Consider the following 16,798-nt stretch of genomic DNA (forward strand, 5'->3'; position numbering starts at 1 on the left):
AAGAGCTTTTCCTACATGGAGTGCCACCTATAACGCCACAATTGTATGTTTTGAGAAGAAAAAAAAGGTTCTTGAGATAACCCGAACTTTTTTTTTAAGCGGTGCCTTCGCCGTTGATGACGACATATTCCTGCGACTTGTAGTTCCTGTCAGCCCATGAGGTTTTGTTGGTGAGCTGTTTGATTTTCAGCGTTTCTCACGTAAACAAGCATCCCTGTGAGTGTGTAGGTTTCATCCAAGTGTCGGACTTAGAGCGGTAAATATTCCAAATACACGTGAGTGGGAAGACTAGCTAGCTACGTGGCTAAGTCAAAACCAGTAACACTCGTACTATTTCAGCTGTTGGAGGGAGTCCTTTTAGCGCTTCGACTGGAGTTTTTGCTATGGCTGGGAGCAGGATGCAACTGGAGCTGTCCCGCGTGGTTCAGGGAAGAAGTCGGCTGGGTGTCCTGAAGGGACTGGGCAGGACGGGGCAGCATTCACTGGAGATCCCGGGGTGTCTGCTGTACACACACTTTGGCACCGTTCCCCACCTCACTCAGGACACACTGCACACGCTGATCAGCCTCCCCTCTGTCACTCAGATCACTTTGTCCCACATGTAAGCTGTCCCATTATGGAAACGCCAAAGCACGCACAGTGATCTCCTTTTATTTTTCAAATCTAAACCACATCTCAACCATTCTCCTTCTAGAGCTGAGCACCAGGAGGTGCTGGAGGAGTTTAAGGATGGATTCAGAAAATTCGCAGGTAAAAATTTACATTTTTCATAATTTCCTCTTTCTCTCTTTCCTTTCAGCATGTTTATCTTACAGAGAGTAATCAGAGCAGAAGAAGAAGAGGACGACAGGTGTTCAAACAAGACACCATTAATTACGCTTAAATTATGATGACACCAGAGCTTATCCAATGTATTCATATGTATTCAGTATTGATTAATAGGTAATCTATCATCATTTCTTTTCCTTTTTCTTTTACCTAAATGGAGAATATGAAGTGTTGCAGAGGGGTTGACTGATTATCAGCCGTTCTGATTATTGGAGCTGATATTCAGACTTTTTCCATTTATCACTATTATTATTGTTGTTTGTTATTAGATTTATGGCACAATAAATTAATTTAGCACATCTGACGAGTCACATATTTAACCATACAGGAGACTACTGATCCACAGGTGGGTGTAGAGTAGTGGATTTGTGATTGGAGCAGCTCCAGAGTGGCATATTACACGTTAACAAAAGAAAAATAAATCCATATAGAGAAGAGAGGTCATGGTTAGCTTGAACAGATATCCAGACATTCTCCTTCAGGATGTTTTGGTAGGCAGCAGAATTCCTCTTTCTATTTACCACAGCAAGTCTTCCAGGTCCTGAGGCAGCAAAGCAGCCCCAGACCATCACACTACCACCACCATATTTTACTGTTGGTATGATCTTTCTTTTCTGAAATGCTGTCTTACTTTTACGTCAGATTTAATGGGACACACAATTTTCCAAAAAGTTCAACTTTTGTCTCGTCACGCCACAGAGTGTTTTACAAAAAGTCTTGTTTATCATCAAGTTGTTTTTCGTCAACACTGAGATGAGCTTTTATGTTCCTTCTCCTCCTCAGCAGTGGTTTTTGTCTTGGAACTCTGCCATGAAGGCCATTTTTGCCCAGTTTCTTTGTTATGGTGGAGTGATGAACACTGACGCTAACTGAGACAAGTGAGGCCTTCAGTTCTTTGCAAGTTGTTCAGGGATATTTGTGACACATTGGATAAGTCGTCGCTGCACTCTTGAGTTAATTTTGGTCAGCCGGCCACTTCTGGGAAGGTTCACCACTGTTCCATGATTTCAGCATTTGTGGATAATGTCTCGCACTGTGGTTTGCTGGAGTCCAACAGTTTTAGAAATGACTTGATCACCTTTTGCAGGCTGATAGATTGCAGTTAAAATTTGTTTTTTATTTGTTTTCTTGGATCGTGGCATGATTTTGAGGATTTCTTTTGCTTTACTCCACTTTCTCATACAGGTCCTATTTAAGTGATTTCTCGATTGAGTATGGGTGTGGCTAGAGAAATTTTTTTTGGAGTGGGGGGGATAACGCTTCCCCCTTCATAATAAACACATTCATTTAGACATGTGTGGATAAATTCAGTCTGAGCTCCTCTAGAAGTACAGTAATGAAAGCAAACGTGCAGCATTTTGGTGAATGTGCCATGCTTACCAACCATATAAACCTTTAAAAAAATGGCAACTGCATTTTTATTTTAATACATTGAAAATTATTTAGTCTCCCGTTTAGGGAAGCTAAAATGCCAGAGTGGTGTGATGGGTGGGTAAGTGTAAATAAAGAAGCTGTAGATTTGAAAGCAAAAATATGTTGCTGTGGACATGGCCTGGGCTTCACCCAGCCTCAGGCAGCCACTTTAAGAAAATTAGACATGTAACCACGGTATCATCGCTTGGAATAAACTATCATTGATTACTACTGCCTCTGCCTCTGAAGCCCCTGAAGGGAGAAGCAGTGATTGAATAGCCTTTGCTGCTATTAGACAGTTTTGTTTTCTCACCTTCTGATCCTCTGCAGCGGCTGGGTTTGCTGATAAGGACACAGCTCGTTCCTCTCTCAGTCGTCACATTAACATGCAGAGTCGAAGCGCCTCGCTCTGTCACCTGGCTTCACGCTCGACCCTCTTAACCCCTTTGCTGCTGTGTTCTCTGTGAGTGATGCAGTTACGTCTGGTTTCAGGTCTTCATGATACTGTGCTCTACTGCTCCCTTCACGACCCTGCCACGCCCAGCCCGACGGGTTACACCACCAACAAGGTGACATTGCTCACGCTGTGGTAAACTAAAGGCCTTGGTGACTTTACCACTGGGTGCGATCACAGGTGAAATGGGTTTCTCACATATTTTTGCTTTGTTATTAGACGGTGTCAGTGTGGGGCAGCGGTGGGCGGATAGAACTAACGGTGGCCAAGTTCATGGCTCTTCAGAAGACCGTACAGCCAGACTGGTACCAGAGCATGTGCGACGGAGAGACCTGGCAGAACAGCGCTTCTCGCAAACGGGTCAGAAAGTCGGTGGATCGGACTCTCGCTCATTTGGACGAGTGTTTGCTGGTGCACCAAAAATCAAAGGTACACAGTGAACACACACTTTAGCAGCCGCTGAGCACGCTTGCATCTGCGAGTGAGTCATGCATCGCACAGACACACAAGACAAAGATTGACGTTAGTGCAGTTGTGACAGGGGCTGCTGTGCATCTGTACTACAGCTGGAAGCTCAGTGAGATTAGGATGAATTCATTATCAGTGGGTATCTACACTATCAGCAGGTGTGTGATGGTGCAGCATCAAGCATGACTAATAGAATAGTCTGCTTTGCTTTCTTTTGATTGCAGTCAAAGAGTGGCTCATTCCATGAGAGGGTGGACTGAGTAAAAAGGATTAATATGATGAGGTGCGGGGGAACTGTCGTGACTCGTGCATATGACATCTTTGCTTTTTTACGCCTCAGTGGATAATAGATTAAAAAAACGCAATGTTCTCCTCTAGCCCTAGGACATATTAGTGTTTTTTTTTCTATGCTTATATATGTTCTGTAAGTCTTTGCTAATTGCTTGTAAATTTATAAGCTGTTTCCTCACCTGAACGCAAACCAAATGTTCCTTGAGACAATAAACTGAGAGTTTGGAGTCACATTAAGCAGAGAGGACTGACAGCATTCTGCAGGTAATTCATGACATGGGTGCTACGGGGACTGTCTTAGCTCCTCGTGACTTGCAGTCAAATTCGTGCCTTGAATGTACAAACTTGCAGATGGGCTCTGGCAAGATTAAAGCCTTTAATTTATTTATTTTTGCAGCTGCAAATCTTGTCAAGGACCGTGCGTGCCCATGAAAATCTAGATTTTGATCTCTTGGCTCCTTCTTTCTTTTGTCATTTTGGAGTGTTTTGGCAGTTTCTAGTCCCCTCGCTGTCTGTCATTTCTAGGAATTGGAGGGAGTTGAGGTGTTTGGTGTGGTGGAAGGAGGCGACATCCTGGAAGAGAGAGTACGCTCTGCCAGAGAGACCGCCAAGAGGCCCGTGGCAGGATTCTGCCTGGACGGCCTCCAGACGGGCTCCATGGACCAAACTCTGAGGACCCAGCTCATCACTGCTATGATCAAGGAGCTGCCTGAGGACAAACCCAGGTTTGCCTTCTTGTGGCTACGTGACCTTTGTGAATTGATTACAGCTCAAACAGTTTTTCCCATCATTGAATTGGAAAGCATTCACCGAACACAGTCAGGCAGGACCAAACAGAAAGAGCAATAGTGGGGCTAAACAGACGAGCCCTCTCTGCTGCTGTTTTTCATTTTGTGCCACCAGGACAATTTCTTCCACGCTGTGCATTTATCTAGCAGTTGGAGATCTGACTTTTGAAGCTTTGTGTCTACACAGAATCTCACTGCAGGGCAACAACTAGTCATTATTTTCAGCATCAATAATTGTTTTCATTACTACTGAAAAATGCACTCTGCTAAAGGCTTAAAAATGCCCATTACCACAGAATAGTCATGTTTACTCGGTCAAATATTTAATTTAGGATTTCCACTGGCAACGGTTTAATGTGCAGATTACTCAATTAACTATTTGGTTAAAACATCAGAAAATAAAAATGTTAAAATGTCCGTTTCCAGCTGTTCCAGTTCAGGAGGATATAGACGTCATGGCAACAGATATTTTGAACTTTCTGTTCATTTTTTCGAAACAAATTGTTCTCATGAATTTTTTCCCCTCATTTCTTTCATCTATTAATTTACCTGTTTGTTCAGCCATGATAAAACTAAATAGAAGAGTGGAAATGGACAACAACAACCGACTGTACTGATTTTATTTGTGAACGTCTTGAAGAGGCGATCCACGTTTTTGTCACAGTGGAACACATTAAGTCTTATTTAACTGACAGATCGATTAGCTGCTCATTCATTTCTGATAAATGTAGCAGTTAATGTGTAAAGACGTTATAATTCAGAGGCTGAGAAGCCGCATTTGATGCATTCTGCAAAATCAATTAATTGTCCTGCTTGATTAATTATAAGTGAAAACCCAGCAGCTATGCCTCGCCCCCACCCCCTCCGCAATCTTCAAACGCTCATTATCTCAGCTTGACCTTAAAGTGCTGGTGTCATTTAATTTTCATCCGTTGCGCTGCTCTTTATTACATTTCTTCTTTGCTGAGACAGTTTTTTTGGGTCACTTTTATAAGACAAAATGTGCACATTCAAAAAGGAAAAAGGAGAAAAGTATTTTTTAGGTTGGAAAATCCACGTCCACATTTCCTTTTACAATTCTAAGAGCGTGATACACAGTCACTGCCACTTTATTGGATACATCATTAATTTAATTAAAGGGGAAAAGGTTAAAAACTCATTAGCAGCTATTTTGATAAGGAGTTTAAATACAATGTACGTTTTGTCCTGTTGGATAATTAATTTAGATCAGTTTGGACAAATAATCATTTGTCTCAGACACATCTTTCTATGCAGCTTAAAACATGGCAGACTACAGTCCCTTTAGAGACTTCGGGGGGGTGTTCCTCCACACTGAATCATCCTTTAGGAGTTTATTCTCTGGAGATCATGTCACATGAGCCCACCTCTCTGGGAGGGGATGGAGGAGTTCTGCTCGTGGCTTAAAGAGTGGAGCTACACAGAGCTACTGTAATCAGAAATGAGAGGTCTGTGATCAGGAGCTTCCCTAAGTTGGCTTGTTAACAGGCTCATCTGGAACACCATAGGGCAGCATCCCCGTTGGTTTTTCTGGCTGTTAGAGAAGCAGCTTCCTACCAGAAAGTGGAGAGGAGTCATTATCGAATGCTAAATTTGCCTTGACCTTGATGCCTGGAGGCAGAGAGTCAGGAGGAGCCCGGGAAATGGGGAAGGCACCAACGAGCCAACCAACACTCCAGAGAAGAAGCGTGCTGCTGGCGTTTGTGAAAGGCTTTTGTCTGCCAGTAATATGTTGTTGACATTTTGCATCAATGTTTCATTTATTGAGTGTTCAGGCTATTGATTTTTGGCGTCTTTGTGCGCGTTTGTGTGTGCGTGTGACTCTCAGACTCCTGCACGGTGTGGGACGACCTGATGAGGTGCTGGCGTGCGTCGAGGCCGGCGTGGACCTGTTTGAGAGTTTTTTCCCCTTCCTGGCGACAGAGCGAGGCTGCGCTCTCTCCTTCGGCTTTGACATTTCCACGGACCCAGAGCGCGCAGGTAGAGCGCCCCCTGCAGGTGTGGTGAAGAGCTGTGCTGAGACGTAGTTAGCACTTTTAGACCTCCTCACATTTATCAGCTGAAGTTGTGTCATTACAGCCAGTAAAAGTAAACTGAAGTGAAAAGAAAGTTCACTTCATTGGTAGTTTTTGTGCACACATATAAATCTATAAGCTCTTTATGTTTCATGCATGCAGCCCCTCAGGACCGAACTCCATGAATAAAACATTTTATTTTATTGTTAATAATTCCATAGTTTTGCCTTTCACTTGTATTCCAGCATGAACCCTGAATACACATGAGTGATAAACAGAATAGTGGATTAAAGAGGTATGACCAGAGCAGTGTGAAAAGATTAAAAGGATATAAATATAGTGGATTTCATGTATGAAAAAGTATTAGTGTTAATTCTTTAGAAAAGGGGAACAGACGCTACTTTGATGTCTTAAATGGCACCGAGTCTGAGTTAACTGATAAAACAGAAGTGATGATTAAATATGCTCTAGCAGATTTGTTAATTTCCATAGGAGGAGCCTTTGATGGTGAGTTAAAAAAGGATGGAGTTAATGTTCCTGGTTCTTAAACAAACGGACGAAGGGCTTTCATCTCACAGCGATGCCGTTATCTAATTTTAATTTGGTGAGAAACGAGGCTGACGGCTGCTGCGGCCGGTTTTCAAGTAATGAATAGAAATTAAGTGTTACTTGTGATCATTGACATCTGATGTGCGTATGATGGCTTGTAACTTATGCTTTTGTTTGTGTTTGTGTGTATTGTAGAAGCACAAAATCACTTACAAGCAGAAATGCAGTTCATGGTGGGTGAAATGGTATCAAACTGATAGCAGAGTTACAGCCATCCTGATTGCTATCCCCAGTGAGAATCTACAGGAGCCTTGGTGCTCCTTGTACCCTAGTAAGAAGTTGTATTAAACTCATCTGACAGAGGGGAGTTTGGGATCTGGCGCTATGCAGTGCCAGACAGCATTAATCGATTCTGCACATGGAGCATAATGGAGTTCAGTGAAGGTGTCGGACCCTTAGAGAAATTCTAATTCACCGTTCAGCCAATTACACAGCCCCGTGGGAGGTATGTCAACACCCTCACTTCCCAGTTAAGGTTCTTTTAGACGTGTCAGAGCATATGCTAATTCACCCGTTCCTCCCTTGTCACCCACTTAAAGTATTCATCTGTCACACGGTTTCTTTCTCTATTTTTAGAAGCCCCTCCAATCTTTTTATGTGTCCTCACTGCTATTTCTGCCACTTTAAGGCAGGGTAACTGCTTATCTGAGACAAAGCTAAGGAGATTTTAGCGTATGAAAACGATCACGCCATAGAAATGTGTAATTTAAGGTAAAAACAGCTTGCACAGCTTGTGTGTCTGCTAATTGCAGCTAAATTTGTTTGGCTCTAAGCTGTTCCTTGTAAAAGCTAACTAGCGCAGCTTATCAGCTTGGCGGTAATGACGTCGCTGCTGCCTCTTACTTATAGTGCTTAAACTAACTTCAGATCATATAAATTTAAATGTTTGTAAAGATGAACTCATTGACCTGGCTCATTAGTTCAAATAGATGAGAGTACACATTTTAGATGTGTTTTACACACAGCCTTTAATTTGCTAAACATCAAGTGTGAGATGCAGTTCTGCGTTTCCTCTCTTATGGTTTTATGAAGGGCCTGTGACAATGATAGCCTTCGAACTCCAGTCTCTTTCTTCTTAGATCCAGTTTGTGTTGTTGTTGCTTTTTTTCTTTCTGCAAAATTTAATCTCCAGTGAAAGTTACTTCTCGCTTCTTGATGTTTTATTAGCTTTGGTCAAGCTTCATTCCATCCAGTTTTATTCTGAAGCTTATCACCTCCCCTTTTAAGCTCCACACAGACACCATGATAATTTCCGTTTTCTGCTTTGTTTATGCACTTTGTTGCTCTCTGCATCACCTCTCTTGGGTTCCACTAAACCCATTATGCTCTTCTCTTACCGTTTAATCTCTATCTTTAATAACAGACATTGCTATGGATCACTTTTTTTTCTTCTTCTTCTCCAGCAAACCCTCCAGTCTTCCTTGTATCTTTTGTCTGTTTCTGGCTAGAGATCTGGTCCTCCTTTAAACAACAACCCTCTTATTAAAAACTGCTCTTCTTCAACAGGAGTTACCATTCAAAGCCTATGAAACTACAGTACTGTGCGGAAGTCATGAGCCGCCCCTCATTTTTTATGTTTTGTTTGGAAAATGTGAAATGGGTGGAAATATTTATTGAGACGTGAAATAAACTGAACGGGTGGACATAAAGTATAAAGAGCACAACTGATAGTATTGCATTGTGAGTTTTCCTATCTACGTTTTCCAGACGGTATTCCATGGCAGATTTAAAGCTGACGGTACTTTTCAGCTTTCATTTTTCCAGCAATTTTGACAAGAGCCCCAACAGCAATGGTTGAAATAGAGCCGTAAACCTTGACAGAGCCTGAAACGTGTTTCAAAGATGAATGTAGACACTCAATATTGTCTGCCGAGCTCCTCCATACATATATATGGATGACAAATTTTGATTCATCACTCCATAAGTCCTGTGCTCACTGATTTTCAGTCTAACTCTTGTGTAATTTGGCATACCTCTGTCTCTTCTCCATGTTTCCCTTCCTTAATGATGGCTTCTTGATAGCCACTCTGCCACTGAGACATTTCTGATGAGGCAATTTTTGAAGGAGACACCACACAGCATACTGAGATTTGAGGTTGAGTTAATAGGTCTTTGGGAATCACTTCACTAATGCCCAAAGAAAAACCCTAAAAGACCCTCAGAAAGCCTCGAGAACTATTGCTAAAGACCATTTAAAAAAATACAAGAAAGTCCGGGTCCGTGGAAGACTGAGTACTGTAGATTGTGCAGGTTGCCAATGAAGGTTTTGTTTTATGATTTGGTAAAGGCTGTCTCAGTTAGCTCTAGCTCTGCCTCTGTTACTCTGCTGTATGTTGGGTGTTTGTTGTTTATTAGCAGCTACACACATAAATGCCTCAGTTTGTCTGTTAGTTCTGCTTCTCACTTTGCTATTGTTGATAATGTCAGTATAGGTAATATTATGCATCTGGATGGCCAATATTGTAAAAAAATTGCATCTTAATGTTTGAGTCAGCTGTGTATTTATCCTACACCCCCACCCCCCTTTGCATTAATGACTTCAATCACTCATGCTGCAGCCACAATTGGAGCCAATGCCATTTTCAACAGTAACTGTGGATGTTATATTCAAATAGTGGGGAAAAAAAAGGATGTATAAGTGTTAGCTGCGGTGATACGTGTTTGATTATTGCTGTCATACTGCAATGGGACATGCCATTTGGCCTGTGCTGGGATTTATACGATGCATGCATGTTTTGGCAGTGTTGGAGTTGAACGAAGAGAAGGCGACAGCAGGGGAGAGCCAGCAGAATGGCGATCTTAATCGTCATGATCAAACACAGATGACACCCTTTGAGATGAACCTCAAAGAGAAAAGGTTCGTAGCAGCTATTGTAATACCCCAGTGGGTTTTCTAAGTAGCAGTGTTTGCAAGTTCTTTTCTTTCATGTGTTTGCTGAAGACCTAATTTACATTTATAATGCCTGTTCATGAATTCTACTTAAACTCAAACTGTGTTTGAACTTCTGCCCAGGTATCAGGACGACTTTAGGCCGCTGGTGGAGGGGTGTGGCTGTTACTGCTGTAAGAACCACCAGAGGGCGTACCTGCACCACCTGCTGGTGACCAATGAGCTGCTGGCTGGAGTTCTACTCATGATCCACAACACAGCCCACTATCACGGCTTCTTCGGGGCCTTAAGAGAAGCGTTGGCCACCGATAAACTGGATGTACTCAAGAAACGAGTACTTGGGGATGGAGGCCTGCAGACAGAGAGAAAAGAGTAAGATGGATGGAAGCCAATAGATGCGAGAGGGAATGAGCTGAGGGACTAAGGGGGAGAGATCTTCTTCAGTGGAGTGACATGGCCAGAGGCAATCATAAGTACTATCTTGTTCTGCCAAGTCCGGTCACACGACGAACTGAACTGTCCTTGAGAATGACACACTCCATATGCTGCCATCTCTTTGCTTTAAAGAAGAAGATGAAAGGAGAAAGGAGCACACAGAAAACTTTTTGATGTTTGTGCCTTGGGTTTGTGTCCTAGTCTATTGATCTGAGCAGAGGAGACTGCGTCAGGGTTCAGCGGCTGAGGGAAGAAAAGGCGCTTAATATGAGGTCAGAAGGAACCTGCATAAAACATATAGTGAGGATGGATGGTGGTGGACTATTGATGACGACTGAAACCTTAATGTGGTCTGATTGTAGGTCGGCAGATGACTAATGTCCTCTGAACTCAGTGACATAGAAGCACAGACCAGAGGGAGAACCAAACGAGTGTGATCAATTGTTAGCGGGGAGACATTAATAAATGCCACTGTTTCTCCTGTTATATGTGAACAGGTCATGTGTAAAATATGATTCCAGGAAGGCTTTGTTTTTGTCATACCTTACTGATCAGTCCTAATCAAACATTTTCCATTTGTTTACGTGCTTCATGAATATTTATAATGTTGCAGTTGGATACCTCCTCTCAAACGTGTGGAGATTGACTTCTTGTCGTTTTCAGCCTCACTGCCTAACCAGCGTCTATGTTGAGATGATGCTTTGCATTAAAGAGGACTCCGGCGAGCTCTGGCTAGCTGGAGTTTTAGACTGACAGCTCCCCCCATTCGTGCTGCTGAGAGAGGATAAAGATCAGATAAAGATACGGGGCTCTGCTGCCTCCCCTGCCATGGTGGAGGGGGCTTTTTTTTTCTTCTTTTTTTGTGAAGGTGAAGAGATGTAATTGACTGCCAGACCATGCACACGTCTGTTGGGGGGGGCAGACTTGCAGAGAGGAGACTGTGACAGATTTATGTAACAGTAATGAGGATTTTATTTACATTGTGGATTACCTTAACTGCATCCAGCGTTATGAACGAGTGGGCCGAAGGATTTGCTGTCGTCAGTTGGTGGGCATAAATGCAAAAGGCCCAAAGACATAAAAGGGGCTGAAAAAAGATGAAAAGATGGGTGAAGGCCAAAACAAGCAATGACCTTCAGCCTAGGTTTATTTTGAGGCTTAATGGGATGGCAGCAGACAAACTATTGAAGAGAAGGTTGTAAAGTCAATTCCCCTGGTTAGTTGGTAAAAATAGGAAATGAATTAAATGGCTGTTGCCCTCATTTCCCTGGAAAACTGCTGTATAGATATTGATATCTTGTATTCAAACAATCACAGTAGAAGTAGAAGGAAGCTAACAAAACAGCAGTTTACTTATGTAATGTGCTTTTTTTTTTTTCTCCCGCGCAACAAATCAACCCTTGGTTAATACGCACTAATTACAGACCCAAGATTTCATCGGCACTAATTAAGCCCTATTGAGGCTGTTACCGTTGATTGTTGAGTGAATTTTCCTTTAATGAATCCAGACCCCAGCCGATCTTTCATTTTCTTGCCCTGGTTTACTTATTAAGCTTGTGACCTCCAGAAGTGGAACATAAGTGATTGCAGTAATGATAAGATGCAGCACAACAAATAGGAATATAAATAGGAGCGTAGCAGTCGAGTTTAAACATAACAGCTTGAATGTGTTAAGTGGAGAAAATGAAGGTGTAAAAGTGGGAACGGTTTGTGAATTTGGAGCATGTTTAATATCATTTACATTAACACGGGTTCACACAAGGCTGCACTCTGTCCTTCAGAATATGCATAACAAATGAGTAATACAGTCCTTGTGAAAAATGGAGTGTTCATAGGGATTTTTTTACAGTCCTGTGAATGAACTAAAGTACACCTCATGATTTAGTAGCTGGTAGAAGCACCGTTAGCAGTAATAACTTGAATTGTTTTCTGTTTGGCTTTATCAGTTTCCCGCATCTTTGTGGAGGAATTTTGGCCGGCTCTTTTTTTCCTTTTCTTTTTTTTCTTTTGCTTTTTACAACGTTGCTTCAGTTCGTTGAGGTTTGCAGGCTTTTATTTACACACAGCTTTGTTCATTTCTCACCACAGCATTTCAGTCACGTTGAGGTATGGACCGCAGCACTTTTTATTCTTTTATTTTTAAGCCATTCTGTTGTAGATTCGTGCTGTGTTTGGGATCATTGTCCTGTTCTATGACCCACTTTCAGCCACAGTTTAGATGTCTGACCGACAGCCTCACACTGTATTATTTTGATATGCAGAGGAGTTAATGATCGAGTCTGCAAGGTGCCCGGGTTTTTTTCCCCAAACACAGTGGTCTGAATACTCCAGATCAGCAAACTGCCAAGACTTCTCCTTTTATAGAGGTGCTCACACTTGCTGATGATCAGTTAAGAAAATGATCTCAATTATTAACACCTGGCTGCTACTGACCCTCTTAATTCCTATAGAAGCAGTAAAGATGTGTATTAAAGTTGGTAATTCAGTTGCAGTGGCTTGTTATTAACTACAGGATCCGCTGTATGATTCTGATTTTGTCTCTGCATGGATGAGCACCAGCGATCAACAGTGAACTTTTACATCCATACATCCCCAGCAGGTCTCTGGGGTCATGTGATCAGGCTCTGCTGGCTGTGGGAACGTTTTGCATCAGTGTGCTCCCCAGACTCTGGAGCTTTCTCCCTCTGAGCCTGAGATCTTCAATAAGCAGCTGAAAACTACTCGCCTTTTTAAACTTGCTTTTGGGTAACTATTTGTTGTCGTGTTTTTAAAAAATGCTATAAATTAAAGTTTTACTTTACTTACTGTGGGTCTCTTTTAGTGGAAAATATGGTGCTGCATAGTCAAACACTGAGGGATGAGCTGGTGTTTGGGCATGTTGCTTTAAAGCGAGGTTTTGGTTTTCGCCAACTCTTGGGAAAGTTATTACAATTTATGTAAATTTATTACAGCTTACCTTAAATGTTGACTGGTGCTGTTTTAAACTGGCTATGCTGCAAAGAAGCTGCACAACATAACAATCGCTTTAATTTTAAATGTGCACTTATCTAAATAGCCGTTATCTCAGTCGAATGCAGTTTAAACATTCGCTGTGGATATTTAGTTACATAAAGTAAGAGCCAAGATAATCCGACCACAATATAATCGATCTCGTAATGCACAGGAGTTAATTTCCTCCGAGGAATTTTACAGAGCAGGGCTGATGGTAACGTTCCCTGTGTGCCTCTTTCTCTGACACTGGGCACAGTTTCCATGTAAAAGAGCTCTGAATGACAGTCAGCAGGTGGTCCTCATAGCTCATTTCAACCAATTACACAGATGGAGAGAACCATTCAGGCTTGATCGCTACAAGTATCTTTCTTCCTCTCCGCTCTTCTGGACAAGGCTGCGGCGTGAGCAGAGCATTTATCTCACACTTCACACGGCAGCTGGATTGTTAGCTGCTGTCATGACAGCACAACGTTTAAAAAAAAAAAAGAAGAAAAAGGAGTGAGCTCAGCTGCCCTTGCGAAACAACATGGCTTTATGACAAAGTCTCATAAAGCCAGTGGTGTGGGGGGTGTTATTGTGGTTGAAATGATGGCCAGCAGAGGGGTTTATGTGTGGGGGATTGTGTTGTTAGAGTCTTTTCAGTGACTGCATTTGTCGCTTATATAAACCAGTGTCCGCAATGAAATGGGAGCTTAAATCTTTGGTTTGAAAAAAAGAGCTTTGGTTGTCTGAGCCATGGGTGGATTACTGAAAAAGCCCACTGGCCACATGCCCAGGAGCCACCTGAACCAGTTAAAAAGCTCTGAATGTTTCCTGTAGGAAAGTCAAGCAACTTTCAAAGAGACACAAAATGACTACAGAGAGATGCAAAATAGGCACAAGGGGATTCAGAATGATTACAAAAAGACTTTTTTTTTTCCTGCTTAGCGTCTGTGTAAAGAGAGGTGGGTGGCCTACATTTCAGTGCCCAGGAGCCCGTTATCTCGATTTGTTCAGAGCTCCAGTTCGTTTTTCAAGAACAAGGCTGGTGATTTTCTCTATTTTCTTTATTAATTCTTAAAACAACAAGCCTGTATTGTCTGACTCACTGTCCAAAACCTGATGTAGCTTAATAATCTTTTGCCAAAGAGCTCCAGTAATCTCTCTGTTTAAACATGTTACTAAACCACACTGTTGCAGTGGGTGGTATGAATTCTCATTACAGAAAACAAAGCCTAGCTCCACAGGCTAATAGCACAACTTTGCTGTAACAGCGTTAGACTCTGTTTTCTCTTCTGAGCATTTTTAGAAATAAGGTTAAATGAATCCATGTCCGGCACATTCTTACTGATTAATTATTGATTAATGCTTATTGTCCAAAGTCAACAGATAGTCATTAAGCGACAGCCTCTTGGGCTGAAAAATTAGACCAGTGTAGAAGAGTGAAAACTGCTGCTTGAATGGCCTCTAGAGGCTGGCTTGAAAAGTGAGTCAGTGCCCATGATTTTCATGTTAAAATATCTAGGTTTACAGCAGAGCTAAGTTTAGAGCCTTGCACAATAAAAATGTTTTAGTCTCTGTAGCTACTTATATCCTTCATGGCTAATAAATGAGTGAGTTCTGTAAACATTTATATTGTTTTCATCCTTAATGTTGTGCATTTTTGTGGTCTCCAGCTGACAGCTAGCTCCTGAGACAATTGGCTAGCTCTGACCTCAGATAATTGGAGTCGCTGACCTTGGCCCTAGACCTCTCAGTCATGTTTGTGGTGTTGGTGCCTTTTGGAGCATTTCAAATACAAATTCAGTAATCACATTACAGTTACAGTTATGATGTTACTTGTGATATGCAAGTTCTTCATCATGATGGCAGGATGGAACTAAAACAGCAAACATGCCCTTTTTCCTACTGCACGTGTGCAGGGATGAGGTGGATGGGGTTCATGCAAACATCTGCACAGACAGCATGCTAGTACAAAGCTAGCAGAAAGATAAGTATATGCTGACCCCAGCCCAGCAGCCAGAGCCTGGTCTTATGAAGTCATGTTTCTGCCAATAACAGGAGAAATCGTCTCTTTAAGATTATTTTCAATTTTGCTTTGTGTTTTTAGCTTTGTATTCAAACTTAAACACTAAAAAATAGATCATATTCGTGTTTCTGATTAGAACAGGGATTGAGACTGTAGACTGTCGTTTGGTCTTCCTCCCCTCATCTCCAACCGGTTGCAGCAGGTGGCTGCCCCTACTTTGCCTTAGGTTTGTATTGTTAACTAGTAATTATGCCAGTAGAGTAACAAATTACTTTCACCAGCGAATAATTAAATAACGCTTTAAAAAAAGTAATGTATAATATATGGCATTCTTTGAATAACAACTGCACCCATATAGTCTATGGATGCAATTTGCCAACCAGGTTTAGCTAGCTTTGGGTGAAATATGTTCACTTTTGGCCATTAAGCTAAAATGAAGGCTTCAGAATAGAAGTAAACAACAAATGTTGTTGATGCCACTTTCACTATGTCCAACTGTTCCATACCATCTATGATTTGAAATGATATAGATGTATAAAACACAGGCCGCTCGGTCTGAAAAGTGAAGGCAAAGCAGAAGTCCATCAAAACTATGTTCCTTTAATGGCCAACCCCCCAAATAAAAACAAAGCAACACCGGATAGAGGTCTATACATCCAGGATGATCTCAGTAAACACTTTGTGGCTGAGTTTATGGGCTCAGCCTCTAGTTTTGAAAGTGAAGTTCATTTTGTAAATTATAATCACTGTTAGTGTTGCTCCATAGCTAGCTGCATGTGATTGTCATTAGACTGTAAGCCTTTAGTGTTGTGGCTTTAGGCTTCACAAAGGGTTTTCATTAACAAACACGTGACGTCACAGTGTCTCCCATCTTTATCTACAGTCTATGACCCCAGAGTCATTAGGATGTGATGTGTGAAACAAGTACAAGAGCTACTATCTAAAGGTTAGTATAAGTCAATGCTATTATGATACTGAAGAACACTTGTTTAAAAAAATAAAATAAGTTTGCAATTAAGAAACATGACAGCACATAGCAGTGGAGCTTTATGAGCTAAATATGAGATTTAGCAAACAAACATCTATTATTATGACAAATTCAATATTGTTTTTTATGTTTGTTTTTCTTTTTAAGAATAAGAAAAAGTGACCAGGCTTATTGTTGAAATGGACACAGGCACAGTATCACCACAGTGGCAGCTTATCTTCTCGGTTTTCCTTCAATCAAAAACAATCAGGACACCGTGAACCGAGACAGACGCGCCTTCATCGTCGCTTTTAACCCTCTTCTCCGTCCCCATGGTAACCCTTGACCAGGAGCAAGGAGCAGCCCTGCTCCTCACCCCTATATTGCTATAAGGGATTGCTCATCAAACAGGGAGCCAAATTCTTTACCTGCTCCCTGAGGTATTTCAGGATTAGTTTACACACAAGTCATCAGCCAGCATGTTCTAAATTAACCAGGACCTTCTCCTGCTGTCGGATGCCCCGAGTGAATATTTTATCAGGGCTACAACTCTGCACATCATAATGTATAAGTGTTAGGCTGAAACATTGAAAGAAGGTCATAACACATTATTGCTCCAGACT

General features: G+C 41.8%; 1 protein-coding gene across 2 annotated transcripts; it reads left to right on the forward strand.

Moving 5' to 3' along the window:
• Positions 1 to 16: 16 nt before the first annotated feature.
• On the forward strand, positions 17 to 11,546 carry qtrt2 (queuine tRNA-ribosyltransferase accessory subunit 2). 2 transcript variants are annotated; one of them, XM_040044201.1, is made up of 9 exons: positions 17 to 256; positions 340 to 601; positions 695 to 750; positions 2,734 to 2,810; positions 2,915 to 3,124; positions 3,980 to 4,179; positions 6,089 to 6,258; positions 9,627 to 9,741; positions 9,898 to 11,546. In XM_040044201.1, the coding sequence occupies exons 2-9, from the start codon at positions 384 to 386 to the stop codon at positions 10,148 to 10,150; spliced, it is 1,299 nt and encodes a 432-aa protein (XP_039900135.1). In that variant the 5' UTR covers positions 17 to 256; positions 340 to 383; the 3' UTR covers positions 10,151 to 11,546. The 2 variants fall into 2 exon arrangements, with proteins under 2 accessions (XP_039900135.1, XP_039900136.1); XM_040044202.1 differs by having other exon boundaries at positions 18 to 601; positions 6,089 to 6,240.
• The last annotated feature ends 5,252 nt before the right edge of the window (positions 11,547 to 16,798 follow it).

The sequence above is a fragment of the Simochromis diagramma genome, unplaced genomic scaffold (genome assembly GCF_900408965.1).
Source record: "Simochromis diagramma unplaced genomic scaffold, fSimDia1.1 OVJJ01000602.1, whole genome shotgun sequence".
NCBI lineage: Eukaryota > Metazoa > Chordata > Actinopteri > Cichliformes > Cichlidae > Simochromis > Simochromis diagramma.